The sequence below is a fragment of the Carcharhinus amblyrhynchos genome, chromosome 34, assembly GCF_965287045.1.
Source record: "Carcharhinus amblyrhynchos chromosome 34, sCarAmb.v2.hapA, whole genome shotgun sequence".
NCBI lineage: Eukaryota > Metazoa > Chordata > Chondrichthyes > Carcharhiniformes > Carcharhinidae > Carcharhinus > Carcharhinus amblyrhynchos.
Genome location: NC_137357.1, coordinates 434241 through 455414, shown reverse-complemented (window position 1 = coordinate 455414; position 21174 = coordinate 434241). Strand labels below are relative to the sequence as shown.

At 43.1% G+C, this 21174-nt stretch overlaps 2 protein-coding genes across 2 annotated transcripts in view; both read left to right on the top strand.

Annotated features, from left to right (window-relative positions):
* The first annotated feature begins 675 nt into the window (after nt 1-675).
* On the top strand, nt 676-6891 carry LOC145361220 (scavenger receptor cysteine-rich type 1 protein M130-like). The gene is made up of 6 exons (XM_080216857.1): nt 676-736; nt 1525-1848; nt 4243-4557; nt 5147-5461; nt 5774-6088; nt 6863-6891. Exons 1-6 carry the CDS (start codon nt 676-678, stop codon nt 6889-6891), a joined length of 1359 nt encoding a protein of 452 aa, XP_080072983.1.
* Nucleotides 6892-7697: 806 nt separating this feature from the next.
* Nucleotides 7698-21174, top strand: part of LOC145361219 (scavenger receptor cysteine-rich type 1 protein M130-like) — a 237407-nt gene continuing 223930 nt past the window's right edge. The window contains exons 1-3 of the mRNA XM_080216856.1: nt 7698-7734; nt 8235-8552; nt 8781-9089. Coding sequence (XP_080072982.1) covers nt 7725-7734; nt 8235-8552; nt 8781-9089 — 637 coding nt within the window. The 5' untranslated portion in view covers nt 7698-7724. The remainder of the gene's footprint in view (nt 7735-8234; nt 8553-8780; nt 9090-21174) is intronic.

Genomic DNA, 21174 nt, shown 5'->3' with positions numbered 1-21174 from the left:
GAACATTTTAAGTAAATATTGAAATGTTATCCCACAATTCTGGCAATGAGTACAACATAAGTGGAAGTTGTGCGATATTGTTTGTGAAGAGTTAATAAGGATAGCTGAGGATTGTCTGCATTGGAAATAAATGACGCACTGTCCGTATTGTGGACGGTGGTGCAGAGATATTCGAGTAACTTTATCATTGTTACTCTGTGGATCAAGTTATAAATTTCAGCAATCCAACCAGAGACAGGAATCGCTGCCCCGTTGATTAATTGATGTAAACGTGTGACTACAAGTGGTGAGGAGATTTGACGGACACAAAATATCCCTGTTTGGGTGTATGGTTACACGTGGTTAAAAATATATTCAAAAAATGGAATGAGGCCGGGATATTCACGGGTGTGGTAATTTGAATAAAACGTTTTAACATCAAGTGCTTACAAATCATATAGTGAAGGAATAACAAAGATCCTCGGTGTTGACTTTGTGATGTATGGTTTTGGCAGTTTCATTCATCTCGCGTTCCAGAAAAGACTAATCTTTTAAATTTCATTTCAGGCAGACCAGGGAACAGCCAGGCTAATCCATCAGGTAATCGCCCTCCAAGTTCATATCTGATATTTTACTGCACTAATCCATCCAACTGAATCATAAATCCCTGAGACAATTTCAGTATCTTTGTGTTCAATGGTTCGGTTCAATGTCTGCCTGTCAGTTGAGAAGGAAAATGTTCTTGCAATCTTTCCTCGTAAATCTTTAATTCTGTTCCCTAATTCAGAAATTAAGTCCCCGAGGAGCAGGGTTTTAGAAATAAATGTTTACTTCTCTAGTTACCAGCCAGCGCTGAAATGCAGTGCAATATGAAGCCCTTCCACTCCCGGTGTATTAGGGTTCCGCCGTAAACTCGCCGTATCTCATAGCCCCGGGAAGGGCTGGAGACTCCCTGACTGTCCAATTCAGCCGGTTACAGCAGGGTGAACCACCGGGTTCGACACTGGTGGCAGATATCGAATCCATGCTAGGATTGGGATTCCACTATATTAGTCCAGGCAGTATGGTGGACAGCGGACCATAACAGCCCTGAGTTGTGCGGATTGAATCAAGTAAGCACCCATCGACACTCCTGCCTGACGCAGCCGAATGATGCTTCCAACTTCCAACTGAGTTGCGGCTGTTTCCCACTGTCAATCCATATTCCCGCTTCCTCTTGCAATGTCTCAGAGGGAGGGAGTGGAACCGGATACTGTAGTGACGTTTAAGGGGCATCTTGATAAGTAAATAAATAGGGTGGGAATAGAGGAATATGGTCCCCAGAGCGGTAGGGGTTTTTAGTTCAGTCGGGCAGTAAGGTCGGAACAGGCGAGGAGGGCGGAAGGGCCTGTTCATGTGCTGTAAATTTCTTTGTTCGCTGTTCTTTATCTTATATTATCCCAGGGTTTGTTGAGACCCTTAACACAATCGTTAGTTGACTTGATTCCTGTCTGAGTTGCTGCATCAGACGGCCAATAACTGTTGGTTTATTTCTGTATTTTACAGAGGTGGTGAAGCTGAGACTGGCGAATGGGCCGAGTCGGTGCGCTGGGCGAGTGGAGATTCACTACAGGGGACAGTGGGGGACTGTGGATGATTGGGACTGGGACCAGCCGGACGCCGATGTTGTGTGTGGGGAGCTGGGCTGCGGGACCGCGCTCTCTGCACCCCGCGGGGCTCACTTTGGGGAAGGATCCGGACCCATTGTGACGGGACGTGTTCAGTGCGAAGGAACCGAGACCGCCATGCGGGAATGTCGCTCATATCCATGGGGTGACTATCGTGAATATGGCGCTACGCACTCCAATGATGCCGGCGTGATTTGCTCAGGTAAAAAATAAGTCCATCATCTGCAGCCTGCTCTCCGGGAAAGGGTGGATCAAGCATTCTGAGACTGTACATTGTCGTAAAGAGACTGGCGAATAATTTTAATATTCTATAAATAGAATTGTTGTTATATTAACACCGGGATTAAAGTTTATAATAAAGTGACAGCAATGAGAGTGATTAACAATTACCACAACCGTGCACAGGCCCGCTGTGTCCTTGAGCTGAGCGCTTGCTGTTAGCTGTGTTCAGGAGAGGAGTTGTTCGCTCCTGGTTCCTCACTGTTCAGTTCCGATCACCATTCAACAAATAATGAAGCATTCCAATGTCACACAGAGCAAATCCTGGACAACAATCAGGATTCTGCTGATCAACGGTTTATCTCCATCTATCCGCAGCATTTGGTTTATTCTACTATTTTAACTTAAATTCAAATCATCCGATTGTAAATGTCTTTTTTTTCAAAAAACAGAAATTGTACCCACAAGTGAAAATGTGGTTCGAACCCCAGAGGTACGGTTGGAGGCATAATGATCCCCTAACCCCTCGAAATCTCCACCGCCACCCCTCCCCCAATGTCTCATCCGAAACAACCACCCGTCTGGAGTCATAGGCGGACATGTCAGCAACCACCGGGGGGCGGGGCGGGGGGTGGTGGGGGGAGGGGGGGGGGGGGCGACAGACCTGGGAGGAGAGCGAGAAAGAGTCCCGGGCGGACTAATCTGTCTCGGTCTTGCCTGTGCAGAGTCAAAAGGTCAGGCATGTTTTGATCGGCTGGCTGTGTACAGAGGTACATTTAAGGGGAGTCCGGATCATTCGGCACTCCGTCAGAATTGGGGCTGTCTCTGAATTAAATCCGGGTGTCTCGGTCCATGTGTTTGACATTTACTGACTATTGATAGCGGAGGCCATAGAGCGCTTATCCAGTCACTGCGGCTACTTTCAGAGCAGCAATCAGTGGGCAGATTGAAGGTGTTCCAAGATCGGAGTGAGGATGAGAAGGGTCTGGAGGAGACTCATGCGGACTGGAAACTTCCCTCTATTCTTCCCTCGCCACTAATTCTGCCACAGCTGCTGAATTGTTCCATCATTTTCTGATTTTGTGTGAGAGGGGACTGGTTGGATATCCCCGATCTTTCCAGGCGTGACGTTTTAATAACTGTCATGTAAATCCTCTTCTGAAAATGTTTGATACTATTTGGAAACTTGTCTCCCTCTCACTCCCTAAATCTGATGAATACCAGCTGTTCCTATATGATTTCCACTCTTGTTTTTTTTCGGACGGAGTTTACCTTTGGAGTCTGTCAGGGAGAGAAATCAGAAATGTTATTGATGGAGTGTTCCGTTGTATTTGAATAAATTGTGCTGGATCAATTTGTTCAGGAGGTTGGATTTTAAACAAATGTCTGGGAGTGGATACTTTCTCCAGAATAAAATGAATGGAGATTAGTTGTTTTAATATTTAAACCTCCTGCAGTTTCTGGCAGATTTCACACAGCATAAACTGATAGAAGGAGATGTTGTCTAGACTCAGTAACCAGTAGCCTGGTAGACACTCACTGGACTGTTTTCCAGAACAGGAGATCCTTACAGGGTTGCCGTTCCCTAAATTGTTTGTCGCATTCCAGATATGGACTGAGCAAAGTTACTGAAACTTGAAGCAGAAACTCTCCCCCTTCATATTCCAGCCTCAAAATAGAAATGTTAAAATTCCAGGAGGATTTTTGATTATGCTTTGCATCTGGCTTCACATTTTGTGACCTGTGCTCATAGACGCTGAATAAAGCTGGAGTGTAGTTTGCTAATCACCATTTAGACATTCCGGGATCCACCGTTTCATTTCTGATTGAAGTCCTTTCAGAACGTTCATTCCCAACACGTTTCAGCGCCGAAAAACAAATACAGAATTTTGTTTGATGCCGATCAGTTGGAACGTCCCTGGGTAAATAATTCGATATATTGATTCAAGTCCGCTTGTTGCGCTTTGTGATATTTCCCATCAACAGGCGGTAGGGGGCAGTTGTACTCAGAATTTATTCAGATAAACCAGCAGTTGGTTCAATTCAACGGGAGTTGGAGGAAGAGTGTTCCAGGGGAATCGCTGTAAGAATGAATTAGGCTTCTGGAGAGAGTAACAGTTGACACCTATTGAACTTGATGAAAGATCTTTAATTATAGAACTTCTTAATGCAGAAGAAGGGCATTCAGCCCGTTGAGTATCACCGACAGAGGATTTAATCCAGGTCGTATCCCACGTTTTTCGCACGACAATTCCACTTTTCGATAAGGAGGCAACTCAGGGGAACAACATTCAGAACCAGCCATGATACAATCTAATTAACCGCGTGTAAATACCTTTTGATAATAATTAGTGTTTTGTGATTTGTTGTTGTTCAGCCCACAGATTTCCAAAACTCGTGTCCGGAACTGTCCCATGTTCCGGCAGATTGGAGATCCATAACGATATGGTATCTGGTACAGTGTGTGACCTTGACTTGGATTGGAATACCGCCACAGTGATCTGTGCTGAGCTGCAGTGTGGAGTGGCCGTTTCCATTCGAAGAGAGGCTTATTTTGGGGAGGGCGTTGGACTTATATGGAACGATAGATTTGAATGTGATGGCAGCGAGACAAGCCTGAGAGACTGTCCCCTTGTTCCTGTAAATCGGTCCGAGTGCACCCACAGGAACGACGTCAGTGTGATCTGTTCTGGTGAGTACAGACTTGAATGAGCTCAGTAAAGGCATTGCACGGGTACGATTTGCATCCAGCTGTTCAGGTGGAAAAAAAATGTAGTGATGTCTAGAGGAGATTTCAAAGCATGGATAACGTGTCAATGGTGGACAGAACCTCCAGAATAATACAGTAATTTTTCGAAAGACGTTTATTTCCTGAATTAGCCTGTCCGAGATCCGGTCTAGTTTTGGAGGTGCACTTACCATTTTATTGTCAGCTTATTGCTCCAGAAGATATAGATTTTTTAATAATCGCATCATAATGCAATGCTTAAACACAGTGCATTTTATTTAAAATATATACTGGATCTGGCCCAAAAACAGTGTATTCTGCCAATGACACATTAGCTTTTCTCTTCAGCATGGACTGTTCTGTTTGGGTTAAAGCACCTTCCCAAAAGCATCACAAATTATATTAATTAGCTCGATGTGATCTTTTGTGATTATTGGGCAATGATTATGAATGCCAGTATGGAGTGTGTATTCCCGTTAACAAAAATAAACTGGCGTGTGTTCTGCAAATTTCGATGTATAAATTATTTGGACATTGCTTATTCCTGAAACAGAAAACCCTGGGCCGAGATTGGTTGGTGGAAAGGACAGGTGCTCCGGCCGGGTGGAAGTGCCGCATGGAGAACACTGGGGGACGCTCTGTGATGTTTACTTTGATATAGAAGACGCCAGTGTGGTCTGTGAGCATCTTCAGTGTGGAGTGGTAGAGAAAATCCCGAGAGCAGCAGCCTTTGGGAAAGGAAATGGGACAATGTGGAAGGAGAACTACAACTGCCAGGGGAATGAATCCTGGTTGTGGGAATGTCCGGTTTCATCCGTGGAAGAGCTTAACTGCTCACATGGAAATGACGCCAGTGTCATCTGCACGGGTGAGTCCCTCAATCAAGATAATGGAAACAAGTGGTGCTGGGATTAAAGAGGATATTTCTATATTTGACCGCCCAAATGCTGGTCCATCCTCGTATTCCATAAACATATTATATCCCTCCATCTATCAATGTATTTGCTTCAGACTCAGAGCAGTCACGCTGGGTGTTCAGCCCCCTGTCTGACTGTGCTCAGCAGCCTCTCACCACATCCTTCACCTCTGCACCGGGGGAGCTGCTCTGGTGAAAGGTAATATTAATTTGATTTAGTTTGCTGCACTGCAACCACTGTTATCCATGTCTTTATATCCCTAGATGAAAACTGGTCACTGAGATTGATGAATGGGGGAAGTCGGTGTGATGGGCGAGTGGAGATTTACTACACCCACAGCTGGGGCAGAGTGCAGGACAGCCTCTGGGATCTGAATGACGCTAATGTGACCTGTAGACAGCTGGGCTGCGGCGAAGCGGTAACCGCCTATAACAATTCAAAGTACGGAGAGGGTGAAGGGCCTGTGTGGGTGAATGATGTCCGGTGTGAAGGAAACGAATATCATCTCCGGAACTGCAGCACATTCACATTGAACCCGCATCGCAGCGACAGCATCGGTGTAGGGGTTCTGTGCTCAGGTAAATAAACAGGTCACATTTCCGGCACCGAAAAAGGGAAAAATATAATCTTGGTCAACGGGAATATAATTTCTTTTTTTTTCCCTGGGGAAACGTAGATGAGATGTTCGACAATGACGCGGGTATGCAGAACAGGACGTCATCGGAGGTGGGGGGGGGGGGGGAGCGTGGGGGGCGTGGGGGGCGGTGAACTCATAGTTCGTTTGAACTATTTTGACACATTAAACAAATTTGCTCATTTCTGGGTAATTTCCGGCGGTAAATTGAGACCAACAAAAATAAAGTTAAGATCGGCAAGAGGGACTAATGTATTGATCAGAGGAGTGGGTTTCAACAGACAAGGAGAAAGGAGTGAGGGAGGGAGGTTTGAAGCTGGAATTCCAATACTGTATCCCTTTCGTTAATATCATGACCATTAAACAAGGATGTAGAAAGGTTTGCTGCAAAAAAAAGTATCAGATGTGACGGAAATCGAAACCCTTAAGTGGATTCATTGGCGCTGGTTATCATGGACGCTTGGGCTGGTGGGCTTGATCTGTTGGGGCAGGATCAGTGGTGGAGAGAAATGATGTCTTTGAGAATGGCCATGATATTTGGAAGCTTTTTTTATTGACTGAAGAGAATCCGATGAAGATCAAAGAGTCAGGGCTGGTGGTGGTGTAGGAGGGGAGCGGGTGGCAGTGAGTTCAGGTCTGTACGAGTGGTGGGTCCCTGCTGCTGAACTGGAAGGTGCACGATTATTTAGAAATGTTTTGATTGCATTCACGTTTTTAGATATTTCTGAAGTTGAATTTATTGAGTAAACAAGGGGACTTCTGGAGATTTTAGCAGCAATTTCCAGCACAGGTCGCTATGTGAAAGGTTACGTCTATTTCGTGGCCCTCAGATGCTGCTCAGCTATTTGATATTTGCCGCATTTTCTGATTAGTCCAATACATAAGTGTGAGCTACAGAAACCTGTTGAAATATGGATGGCAAAAAAAAATACTGAAAAACAAGTGTAAATAGCTGCTTAAAACATTGTTTGTGGAACAGATAATTAACAGAATTACACTCTTAAATGTGAAAGCAAAGAATACCACTGAGAATGGGTTAGATACAATCCCTAAAACGTTAGAGAGGTTGTTAGGAATACCTGAAATATATATTTATACACGACCTTTCTTATTTTGTGTAAGATGGAACAGGTTTCCTACTGTTTAGATTCATTTAACTGTCAACACCACCTAACATATAGGTTCTCATTTATTACCATATTACCCAGTAGTTTCAATTTAGCAATGAGGTTAACATATTGAAAGTATAACATGACACTGTATATTTTCTATTAGGACGCAGGCAGTTAAGGCTCTCTGATGGTGAAAGCCGATGTGCTGGGAGATTGGAGATCTATCACAATGGGATCTGGGGCTCAGTTTGTGATGATTCCTGGGATCTGAAAGACGCGGATGTGGTTTGCAAACAGTTGGGTTGTGGAAATGCATTGCGGCTTCCTCTCCCCACTTCGACTGGACCAGACACAAACCCAATTTGGTTGGATGAGCTGCAATGTTCTGGGAATGAATCATTTCTCTGGGAATGTCCCCATGCTCTGTGGGGTAATCACGACTGTAATCATAAAGAAGATGTGAACATCATGTGCTCTGGTAACGATCCCATTTTCTGCACTTATTAATGAAGCTTCATAAGTAAGATATATTCCTGAATAGCAGGTGAACAGCGGTTACGAAGGTCATTCGGCCAAACCCTGTTTGTGTTATTTGTTCTGGACTGAAATATTGACAAATGAGTGGTCCAGTCTGTTTTGATGTGTTCCCTTCTGTCTCTTTGTCATTCATTTCCTATGTCAGTGCATTTTTAACCCTTTATGTCACATGTATCCAGAGATCTACTTACCAGACTCTGTCTAATTAGCACAAAAAGCTCCTCTTTTTCTCCATCACACAAATATTTCGATTGAAATTCAATGTTGCTTACTTGTGGTTATATCGTTTGATTTCAGTTGTGTATTTTTTTCCCCCCTGTGAATGTTGTAAAATAGTACCGGTAAACCATGAGTTCCACTGGCACAACGTATATTATACATTGCACTCTGAATACAGAATTGATCATTGAATCAACTGGATATTTCATATCTCATTGACAGAGCACAAAGAGCTGCGTTTGGTGAAGGGAACACATCGCTGTGAGGGGAGAGTGGAGGTGCTCTATAATGGGACATGGGGAACAGTTTGCTCGGAGAAACTGGATCGGCATGATGCAGCAGTGATCTGTAAACAGTTAGATTGCGGCACACTCGTTTCCATCGACTATTATGCTGGTTCATTCGGAGTAGGATCAGGACCGATTTGGTTGGATGAGATGGAATGCCTTTCACACGAGTCGACCCTTTGGCAGTGCCAGGCAGACCCGTGGGGTCAACACAACTGTGATCATGGGGAAGATGCAGGTGTCGTTTGTTCAGGTGACACAATCAATCATTCTGCTTACAGGTGAGATTTGAAATATTGGTGTAGCTCATGGAGTCAACATGTTTGTCTTATCAACAGGGGGAGACACACCAAAGAAAGAACAGGAAAATCTCAACGGCTGCAAGCGAGAATCAGGTTATTTCACATTCTTAATTTTAAAAAGTGCATTTGATTCGTCATTTGTGCTATGCCATGACTGATATGTTATTTGACCAATTTAGGGCAAAGTTTGCGTTTGGCTGGAGGTAACACGAATTGCTCCGGGAGAGTGGAGATATGGTGTAATAGAGCCTGGGGCACGGTGTGTGATGATTCCTGGGATTTGAACGATGCCAGTGTTGTCTGCAGACAGCTGGGCTGTGGCTCTGCTCTCGAGGCCACAGGAGGGGCCGCCTTTGGGCAGGGTAACGGTACTATCTGGCTGGATGACGTGAAGTGTACCGGAAGTGAATCCTTTCTGTTTGACTGCCCTTCATCATTAGCTCAGTCTGACTGTGATCACAAGGAAGATGCCAGTGTGATTTGTTCCGGTAAGTGTCCCACTGAGCGGTGTGGTTTGGGACTGTGTGACGGTGGTCCGTCCTTGTTTTCTGAATTTGAATCATGTGTTCAGATATCTTTCTAACCATCAACCCAAATAATTGTGTCTTTTTTCCCATATCTTCACCAGGTCCCGATTTATCACCAACACCTTCAGGTATTTCTTATTAATAAATAGTATTAACAACTCATGTTAATTTTATGTTCAGATGCACAACTGGGGCATATTAACATTGGCAGAGTTTTGTCAATTGATAGTCATGTAGGCATTAAGAAACAATGCGGAACTTGACCTGAACATACTTTCTTGAATATTTCATTAGGTCATGATGATGAAAACACTTCCATCCCTCTGGTGATCTGCATATCACTCGGTGTCCTGTTGATCTGTGAATTAATCGCCCTTTTGGCAGTAATGAGGAGGAGATCAACAATGAAAGGTAAGGCTCGAATCATATCCCTGAACTTACACTGAAACATCAATAACTGTTTCAAACCCCCGAGGGGATTCTCTTCTACGCTGGTTCCCGCAGAATGTCTCCTGTCCATGTAAGAAAAAAATTATCCAGCCAATGGTTTCTTCCAAACTGCTTGGCAAAGAGCGAAACATAACATTTAAGTGAGGGATTTATCTACATTTATATTCCTGGTTCATCCACTCGTCTCTGAGACTCGAAATGCGTTTCATTGTTCTAAAAATAATCCAAAAATTTGAATTCAAACACGTTGCACTTTGAGATTAGTAAATATTTGGTAACTTGTATTTCAGCTCAATTTACTATCTGTTGCAAACCTGTGCTTCCCGAGTTATGTCCAGTGTTAACCTCTCTAACCGAATTCAATCCATTTTGAGATGTGATGTGATACTTTTTAAGATGAATTTCCCCAACCATCGGTGCAAATTGTCACCCCAGCAAAACCAATACTGGAGAACTGCAGGTTCAATGCTGGATGCACAGTGAGTAGCTTCACTCTTTCTGAGACAGAAGCTTCAGTTTTGGGTCCTGAGACCACAGACAACCTGCGAAGTACTTCCAAGGCAATAATGTCAGGCAGTGGGGGAAGGATAGATTCGTATTTGTTCTGCTGGCAAGATGGCGATCTGTTCGATATTAAAACGTGTTTAAGGAATTTGGTGAAATATTGCCTTGTGTACCACTAGTTTTCAAGAGATAAACAAAATTACAGCCTCTATCTGAACGTGCACCGAGTATTCTTGACCGATATCTTATTTGCCGACTATATTGGCTGTAAATGATTCAGTTCCCCTTGTGATGAGGCAGTGGTATCATCACTTTATTCATGATCCAGAGAAACAAGGAAAACCTCTCCGGACCCTGGTTCATTTTTTTTTTTTGCCTCAGCAAATAGTGAGGTGTGAAATCAGTGCCAATGAGGAACTATATTTCTAATTGTAAATCCAGCAATATACTAACAGTCTCAATCCCCCTGCAGCAGGGCCTTCAACTGGCGTCCGGGATCCACCTTCTGGTTTGAACCAAGCCATTTATGAAGAAATAGATGACATTCCGCCTGGCAATGTTTCCACTCAGTCCCGTCTCTCAGGTTTGTATTTTTATTTCATTTCAAACTCAATGGACACTGAAAATTTCAGGTTACCCTCCCTTAACCGTCAGTGCACTGATTGGTTGATAACACGATTTCCTCATCCTTGAAATGGAAAGGAGAATTGTCACAAAGCATCAGTTGGTTTTAGAGGATTAAGGGATTTGATTAGATTTCCATTCTGCGTTACTGCTGAAGAGGGTTTTTTGTCACCTGTGTAAAAATAGCGAGCAGATTAGTTGTTTCCTGAATCCAAATGGGCTACTCCTTTCGACCATCAAGGTTCAGTTTTAAATCACCATGGATACACTGTTTGATTGAACATAAATCAATCGATAACATTACTGCTGATATTGAATTACAGGGACAGTGTTACCTGAAGGAATGCCGGGAGTACAATCAGGTTTTTTACACCTTATATTGACAGTCTTAAAATGAGTTTCAGCCGAAGCAAGGGCAACACATATTTTCATTGAACAAAAAGAAAAAAAGAAAACAATGCAAACCAGTAAACAGCCAGAACAAGAAAGGATAGCGCGTGTGGAGAGGGTGGGGGTTGGGGGAGGTGGCGGGGGGAAGTGTTGTATTTTGTGGACAGCAATCCAGGGTAAGGGAGGTGACGAACAGCGAAGGAGAGAGAACACAATTAGTTAAGTTGGCAAAGACAAATAAAACAGTGATTCATAGGTGGTTAAATGTAATAAGACAATATCCAATGAATGCAGAAATAAGTTTGGCAATTCAGAAATACTTCACTTGCTTTCAACAAGAACTGTTTTAATAGCAAACAAAAATACTGAAATGCCAGAAATATTAAACAATATTTCTTTTCTGCATTTTGTATCATGATAACCCTTAAACATGCGACGGCAGAGGATTTGAATAGCGATGGTCGATTTACAAAAAAAGAGCCATTTGCACCAAACGCATTAGGATCTTTTTTTTCATCCATGCATTTTCAAAGAAAGGAAAAATCTACAACAGGAACCATTGCGATTTTTCACCGAATCATTAGTAAGGAGTGTAATTCTACACTACTGATGGGGAACAAACATTGACACCATGATTAGAAAGGAAAAAGGAACGTGGAAAAGGAAAATATACATGAATCTGCTGAGCATTATTAGCAGGAACATTAATCCAATTCCGACAGAGTGAGGAAAACATATCTGCATGTCAAAAATTATAAAGAACAATCAGTACACCTTTCATGACCGGATCTCTCAGATAATAACAGCATGAAAATCGTACAAATGGCAACTGGCAAATTATGATTAACACCATATATGCATTATTCCAGTTGTCCAAAATTCGTTTGTGAAACAACAAGCTCATACACAAATGAATGGGTACAGAATATAACGGTGAGCTCCATTTTAGAACATGGCAATCTTGCTTCTGACTCAGATGTTTCCAGGTCCAAGTTCCATTCCAGAACTCGGTCCAGTAAATCAAGTCTGACACGATTTGCAGTGCTGAGAAGGTGTTGTACTACAGGTGATATGACATTTCATAGGAACTGTCATCCATGGCCAATATTCTATTGAGGGTAGACCTGAGCACTATTTCACCCCTTGAGAAAATTGGCAAAGTTAAGTTCCTGCGTTTTTTTTTGTTTCTTACTTTCTTGCTATTAACAGTGGAATAGTGCAAAACCCAAAATGTTTTGTGTGTTTATAATTTGCAATAGTGAATGCACTTAAAAACTGCATCGCTAAGGAGGATTCATCAGTTAGGCAGTAAATTACATTATATGCAAGTGTTTGCTCCCTGTGTACAGAATCATGGGGCGATCTTAAAATTAGAACGAGTTTGCTGTAATAATCTATTAATTTATGGGGTAAATGTTTCGATAGTCGGAAGAAGATTAGAGTTGGTGTTCTACACAAATAGGTACTGGGATCACATGTTTATGATTTATTGCAATAATTTAAGGTTTGCAAACACATTTTCACAGTGGTAGTAAATTTTGCTGGTCTGACAAGCACTGAAGGAAATTATAAGAAAACGTTAACACACTTGCTGTAATGACATACCATTGAAAAAAATGAACGTCAACAAAAGCAAGAGATAAACTAAAACACAGTGAGATAGAAATGCAATTCTACCTCTTGCCATGGAGTGCAATATCAGTAAAATACCTCATAAAATGTACTGAAATGCAATGGCCCAAAAATGACTCGATGCAAAATGTATCCAAGAAAGTTCAGTGAAGCCAAAACAAACACTAGGTTCATTTTTAAAGTAAAGAAAAGAGAAGGAAATGTTGGCCATCTCAGAAGGGCTGGAGAGAGAAATAAGTTCAACAGTGCGTTTTTATGCCTTTTCTTCACGCCAGCCTGGCTGACTTTGTCTACTTTTTGCGGTTTTTCTTTCCGATTCCCAGCATCCACAAAGTATGTGGCGTTTATATATATAACCAACATGTCGCAAAAAGCGAAGGTAAAAATCAACCAGATAGTGGAGTGGATTGTATGAGTCTGAGCATGATGTTGTTGAAAGGCTACAGGAAACAGGGGAGGTTTGAACATAATTTTCAAGAATGTTAGCAGTATCGAGGACTGAGATTTATCCGGAATGACTGAACAGAATGAAAATAATGCTCCAATTTAGACTAGTTCTGTTTTTTTTTGTGTCTTGCCTGCGACCTCCATGACTTATTTTCACTCCTGATGGGTTTTCATCTCTGGAGATAAAAGACAGTGAAACAATATGGCAGTGGGAAGGGATTCTGTATCAGAAAACCCAGTCCTCTGACCCAGCCGGAACAGATTTGTTCTTCACATTATTTTCTGTTCACTGATATCTCACACATTGGACTGTTCAGAACCAGAGTGACATCATTAATCCATCCATAGTTGCCCCAGTAATGTGACGCTGGCTCTTCCCCTTAAACCACTGCAGTCAGGCTGCTCACTGTTCTCCCAAACTGGTGCCACGATCAGGACATTGTCACAGTGGCGTTGACATTGTTGCGATATCGACTTCGACTTTCTGAATCGTTCTTTATCATCACAAAAACGTAATGAATCAACCGCAAACAATTTGCCTAATAGCCAATTATTTTGTGCTTACCAGTTTCTTCAAGCATTGACTCCTTCAATCAGATTGAATATTACACCAGTCACAGTTTGGGAGACACGGATCCTGGATCAGAATATCCTGAAGTGGAATCCTCCTCTATTCCGGGTAGGTCGAAGTTCACATCCTACCTATTCCTCCCGAGTCTTCTCACTCTGTAATATGTAAAATAGCTTCTGAAATCTCCAAATGTGTGCACAATGACGTGCACACCATGAAATGACAGTGCCAGGTAGCTCAGATATTTCAGCATAATTTCAGTTACAGAATCTCAAAGCCTGAAACAAAGTCTTATGGTAGTTCCCAGAAATTTAAATGACGTTTGCTTTCTTTCGAAAAAAAAACGCCATTTTAATGTTTTTCTTTTTAAACTTCTATGCATTTCCCAGAAGCCATTTTGGGCTGTCAAATGTGTGTGGGTTTATGGGATTGGTGAATTAGCAAGGTGAGTATATTGAACGAAATTTTGAAAATACTACGGCAAAATTTAGCCTAATAACTCTATGAGCCCAAACTCAGTGATTTCCACACCATGAGAGATACACTTCTTTCTGTCCCATAATTGTTGAGATAATAGGCATTTAAGGGTATGATTCTAACTGTCCTTTATTACTAATTAATTGCTATTATGTCTCAGCTATATATTGCTATAATCAAATGCTATTACTTCTCAGCTCCTGCTTTGACGGACTATGACGACGCTGAGACTGGAACCATTGACTCCCAGAGTGGGCACTTGCTGCTGAACCGGCGCCCTGACGGTATCTTCACTTTGACAAGTTCCAGCGGTGACCTCGGCACTCTGGGTGAGATAAATCATTAAATGTTCCGCTTCGTAGAAAGTCGATTGGGATCAGTATAAAATAATTTAATAAGAAATTGCAACATGTTTAGGCCGTTCAGCCCCTCGAGCCTGGTTCCTCCTTCACCGGATCATGACTGATCAGACATTCATCACATTGACTCTCTTCCCCCTTCCCCGTCACCCTTGATTCATTTATTCATCAACAATCTGCCTATCTCAGCCTTAACTGTGCACAGGGACTCTGTCTCCACAGCTCTCTGTGCCAAGATTCACCACCCACTAAGAGGAGAAAATCCTGCAAATGTTGATGTCTTATGTTGGTGCCCCTTAATACTGAGACTCCTCAGTCTGGCGCTCGAATCTTTAATTGGGACGGCATCCTCTCAGCATTTACCCTGTCAATTCCCGTTACAATCCTATGTTTCAATGAGATCACCTCTCATTCTTTTGAATACCAAATGCACGTAGCGCCAAACTATTTAGACTTTCCTCCTAAAATTATAATCATCATTTAGATTTAAATTACCCTTTACATTAGACATTCGGATCGAAATGAACCTGTAAATTAAATTACATCATTCCATCAAGCTCAGTCCTTGTGACTCCATGTTTCAGGAAGCTCCAGACAAGGTCACAGTGAAGGAGATTTCTGTTTTTGTCCCATAGCTTCTGAAGCTGCATTAATCCTGCTTTCTAATGAACTAGCTCCAGCTGAGGGGCTGTGAAAACTTATTTTCAACCTACCATTAAAATTCACCTACTCAAAAGTGCAATGTTTAGTTGATCACTAATTTGAGGATCACACTTGACATCAGGTTGAAAGTTAGAATTCCATGGATATTACCAGGAAATCCCGGTCACTTTCTGATGTCCTTCATGGAATCCCAATGCTGAGAGAACATTCTGAGTTGATTATCACTTCGGAATATTACTGCAGCCTTCCGCCCTCTTGTGTGGAATATAATCGCTCTGGTTTGAAGTGAATTCCAGCCAATCAAATAATAATTTGGCATTTGGTTTGAGTTTCTGCCGCGAATTGTATTAAACAAAGCAGATATTTTTAGCCCAAATTTCACGACAAGTTTCTTTACCGCCACAGTACTCAGGAGATCCGCATTGATCGCGTTTTATGCGTCCCTTTCATGACAGCTGAGTGAAATAATGTTGTCTGTAGCTTAAGCAAGGACTCGTAACCACCAGTGGACAGTGACCATTCATCTCCGAAGTACACATGATAGCGTTAAACCGTATTTTATGAGATTTTCCAATGGGAGACCGGCAGTGTAGGGATGTGACCTGTCCCACATGGTTTCTGCTTTGAGATTTCCTGCAGTATTTTCTGTGGTACATTGCATTGAAAACATCTGAGAGAATGTGCAGTATGTATTTGATAGAAAGAAACTGCCAGTTGAACTGGAATATAATACAAGTACTTGTGAAGTGTTGATCTGATTGTGGAAATGGTTGTAATTCTCACTCATTTTTCTTTTACCGTTTCAGGTCATCGTCATCAACAAATTCAGGATGTGACGTCCTCAGACATATGACTTATTTAAAGGGGACACCCCTTCACATTTCCACAAATATCGCCATGTTGAATATGCTGTAACTCCAGATATAAATGTTGCTGTTGTTTAAAATTAATTGGGCATTACTTCATATTGTGCTTGCTGAATTATGATTTCTCTCTTCGCTTTGCGTGAAAAAAAAACTTTCCATTCAATGAACAATGAAAAACAACTGAGAATGTATTTCGAGCATTGCACTGTCCATATTAAAGCTGTTACATCGCATTGCATTGTGGGACGGAGTCACTGTTATGACTCATGATTTGATGCAATATTTGTCAAGTGCATTGGAAAATTATTTTGTAAAAACTTTCCTTCTTATGCCATTAAATAAAGATTAGAACTTATAAATAAATGATTTGTTTCCGTTATCTTCATTCACTGTAATCTAAATTGTCACTGAAGTGAGGGGGGGGGGGTCTACAGCATTTCCCCAGCAACTAAATACAACAGGATGCTGTATCCCAGCACTACTGGTAGCACTCGGGACCACTGAGGGCGCCGGGATATGTGAAGATGGTAGTCAGATTTCCAAATTTCCTTTTCATTTTAATTCATCAAACTTTATGTCCAGTAATCCATTCGTTTCCATTTCCTCCAGGTAGGCACCTACACTATCGCCCGACAATTCTAAAGACCCTTCGGTTGTTACGGTCATTAAAACAGAAATATTCATTAGCTGTGTCCGTCATTTTATACGTACATAAATACAAGAAGTGTTGTTGAAACTGAACAATTTAAACGCAATTTTCCAAGGGGAGATTAAGAAAGGAATGTTTAAATGTCGACCCACCTCACTCGCGCTATTTTCTGCCGGTGACTGCGTTATATTCATCTCCGTGTGGTCAACAACTTATTTTCTTGAAAGTAGTTGAAAAGTGAGTTGCAGATTCGTTTGTGTAGTGACGGCCTCTAACTGTTGGGAACAAAACATTAACTGCGTGGTATCAGGAACTATCTCCTCCTGGATCATTACTGCCAACAACTAACAGCAAGCAATCCATCCAGAAACCCGATTCTTCTTGATATTATTCGGATCTAAACAAGCAAACGCCAAAAATAAAACTCGCCGTTCACCAAACATGCAGAACCCTCGACCGAATCCATACCAATTTGCACAGCACTCAGAAAGCTTGGCATGATCCATAAAAAATTGGCCAGCTTGAGTGACGAGCCGTCGATCAAATATATTCTCCAATCATCCCGTCCCATTGCCTGTAGCGTGCAGCGTTTAAAAGATGCACTGCAGCAAAGCAACATGGTCACTTCCACAGCACAGTCCAAACCGAGAAATCTACCAGCTAGATGGGTAAATTTGTAGAGATATCGGGACATCATCACAAATTATTATGCCTCCCTGCCATTCACCATCCTGACGTTGAAAAAAAAGGCCTCTCTTTTACTGCTGTTCTGGCAAAGTCATGGAAATCACTCCCACCCCCGCACCCCTACCGCCCCCCCCTCCCATCCCCCACCCCGCAGCAGGACCTGCACCATATGGACTGCAGCAGTTCAAGAATGCAGTTCAGAACAGATTCTCAGTGGCAGTTAGCGATAGGTAGTGTACGCCAGCTTATACAAGAACACCATCAGATGCAAACAAAATCTAATAAATATATTGCTGACCGATATATATATTTCCTAATGCAATAATAATTACTCACATTTCACTTAACTTCCGGAGTGACTCACATTTTTCAACATTTCCAGTAACAGAGCTTTGGGAATGTCTGATTCATTCTGAACCTCTGCTGATCTGTCAAAACCAGAGCCTTGCAACTCATCCATATCACCATTCGGTCAATGTTGATGGACCCAAATCAATCCAATCTCTTTCTAACAACACCATGAATGTATTAACAGACTACCCTGCACTCTACGCAGTGAAGGAAACTGGCCACCATCTTTCCAAGGGTAATTATTGATCCATAATAACTGTTCAACTTGCCAATAATTCTCGCACCTCAAAAAATAATAATCTTTAATGCATTAGTTCAGTTTATTTATCGATGAATTTACTGTGAAATCTCTCTAATGGCCACAGTGTGGCGCCTGTCCAGGTCAATGCATCTAACCAGCACTTCTTTCAGAATATGGGAGGAAACCGGAACACCTGAAGGAAACCCACGGGAGAACGTGCAAACTCCATAGGGAAGTTGACTCAAGCTGGGAATTGAACCTGGGTCCCTGGAGATGTGAGGCAGTAGTGCTAACCACTGTGCCACCCTTAATATTAATACAAATGTTATTGTTATTATTAATAATATTATCCATCATCATTATTGTCGACGTCATTACCATCAAGATTATTCAACAATATTAATTTTCTCAGGGCGGTACAGTGGCACTGCGGCCTCACAGTATCAGGGATCCAGAGTTCATTGCAGTCAGTGGATTTGTAATGGGGTCCACGTGACTTTCACCTGCCGTTGATGAAACAATTGCCTATTCTGACTCCTTACCTCTACTTGTCCTCCTGAATGAAATTGTTCTCAGCTGTAGAACTGAACAATGTGAAATGGGGGTTGTTCCCTTTAGAGACAACTCTTTGATCTTACATGCCATTTGATTGGGTGAGGATTCACACAATAACCCATGGACTCTCGCTGCACTCTGAAGGCCTTGAGCAGTGTAGCACTAAGGTAAACCTCTTTATCAATATGGAAATGGGGTCACCAGCCCCGAACTCATTAGTAGGTGAACTCTCCAGCTATGGGAACGATCACACACGCAAAAAAAACTAACCATTATGGGGCCACCAACACATGGGGCTCACCAAATATTGTGTGACTCACACTTCAATCTGTTCCCCAATATGAAACCTGAATCCCGACTCTCGCAATTGCGCAAGAAACAATCAAAACACGGACTCCCAATATTTGTGGTGCGGATAACACGAATTAAAACAAATCCTCTGTTTCCCACCGAACCGACCCGCTGACTCCGATTTTATTGGCCCTTGGACCCGACAACATGCTCAATTCGACCTCTGGACACCAACATTGAGAGCACCAACCCGGATTTTCAGGCTCATCTACTTTCTTCCGGTCCCTGCTTGCTGCGCGCCGCCTCCCTCTTTCCACGACACGCACACACCACCTGCACTTGCTCTAACACATCCATCCTTCCCTCCAGCAGCAACTGTCCAAATGTCAGAGTGAATTTCACCTCTGTCTGCCGGTTTTAGAAGCTGACCCGGTTGATGAAGATTTTCCTTGTGCAGTGCAAACCCATTATCCCCAATATTCGCTTTGATCAGTCAGCACGGAGTTGGAACAGTGAAAGAAAAGAGAAAATGATTGTTTTAAACAGCAAGATATGTTGGTTCCTGGAAAATTAAAAGACAGCACAGGCAAGAGAGCAACTTAACTCCAGGAATCTCCAGAAAGGAGCTACCAGCAGGTAGTCACACCAGGGCAACGGGATGAGGGCACTTGGGTTACCATTAGGAAGGGGAAAACACGGGTGATGGGGAGCACTCCGGTGGATGTCCCCCTTCAAAATAAGTACTCCGGCCTGAGTACTACTGGGGGGGACAGCTCATCTGAGGGAGGAAGCGATGGCCAGCTCTCTGGAGCTGAGCCAGTGAGCCAAAAAATCAAAAAGGGAAGCAGAAAGGTAGTATTAATAGGGGACTCCACAGTGAGGGGCGCAGACAGGCGTTTTTGTGGACGTAGAAGGGAGTCGCGGATGGTGGTTTGTCTCCCTGGGGCTGGGATCCAGGATGTCTCTGGGCGGGTCCCAGACATCCTGAAAGGGGAGGGTGAGGAACCGGAGGTAGTAGTACATATAGGTACTACTGATGTAGGTAAGAAGAGGGAGGCACTTGTGAAAAAGGACTATAGGGAACTGGGTAGGCAGCTGAGGAAGAGAAAAGCAAAGGTAGTAATCTCAGGATTGCTGCCTGTGCCACGGGAGAATGAGGGAAGAAATGAAATGAGGTGGAGGGTGAATGCGTGGCTGAGGGACTGGTGTAGAGCGCAGGGATTTCGGTTCCTAGATCACTGGGACCTCTTTAGGGGTAGGTGGGACCTCTATAGTAGGGACGGGTGGCACTTAAATACCAGGGGGACTAGTATCTTGGTGGGAAGACTGGCTAAGGCTACCGGGGGGACTTTAAACTAGAAAGGATGGGGGGAGGGAACTGTGTTGGGGAAACTGGGACGGAGGAGGTTCGCTCCCAGGTAGGGGAGGACCGCAGGCAGTATGCGAGGGAGGTTAGGCAGGTGGTGGAGATGGGAAATGCCCAGACTGAGGGGCTGAAGTGTATATATTTTAATGCAAGGAGTATAGTGAATAAGGTAGATGAGCTTAGGGCGTGGATAGCTGTTTGGGATTGTGATGTGGTGGCCATTACGGAGACTTGGATGTCTCAGGGACAGGACTGGGTACTTCAGGTGCCAGGCTTCAGGTGCTTCAGGAAGGACAGGGAGGGTGGCAGAAGGGGTGGTGGCGTGGCACTGTTGATCAGGGATAGTGTCATGGCTACAGAGAAAGAGGATGTCGTGGAGGGATTGTCTACAGAATCTCTGTGGGTGGAAGTTAGGAACAGCAAAGGGTCAAAAACTTTGCTGGGTGTAATCTATAGGCCGCCCAATAGTGACAGGGAAGTTGAAGTGCAAATAGGGAAACAGATTCTGGAGAGATGTTTTAATAACAGAGTTGTCGTGATGGGAGACTTCAATTTCCCAAACATCGACTGGAATATCCCTAGGGTAAGGGGTATAGATGGGGAGGAGTTTGTTAGGTGTGTTCAGGAGGGTTTCCTGACGCAGTATGTGGACAAGCCTACGAGGGGAGAGGCTGTACTTGACCTGGTACTGGCGAATGAACCAGGGCAGGTGATGGATCTTTCGGTAGGAGAGCATCTTGGATATGGTGACCATAATTCTATCTCCTTCACAATTGCGTTGGAACGAGATAGGATCAGGCAGGCTAGGAAGGTGTTTGTCTGGGGTAAGGGGAGATACGAAGAAGTCAGGAAGTTACTTGGACAAATAAACTGGAAGGAGGCGTTCTTAGGGAAAAGTACCGAAGGAAGGTGGCAGATATTCA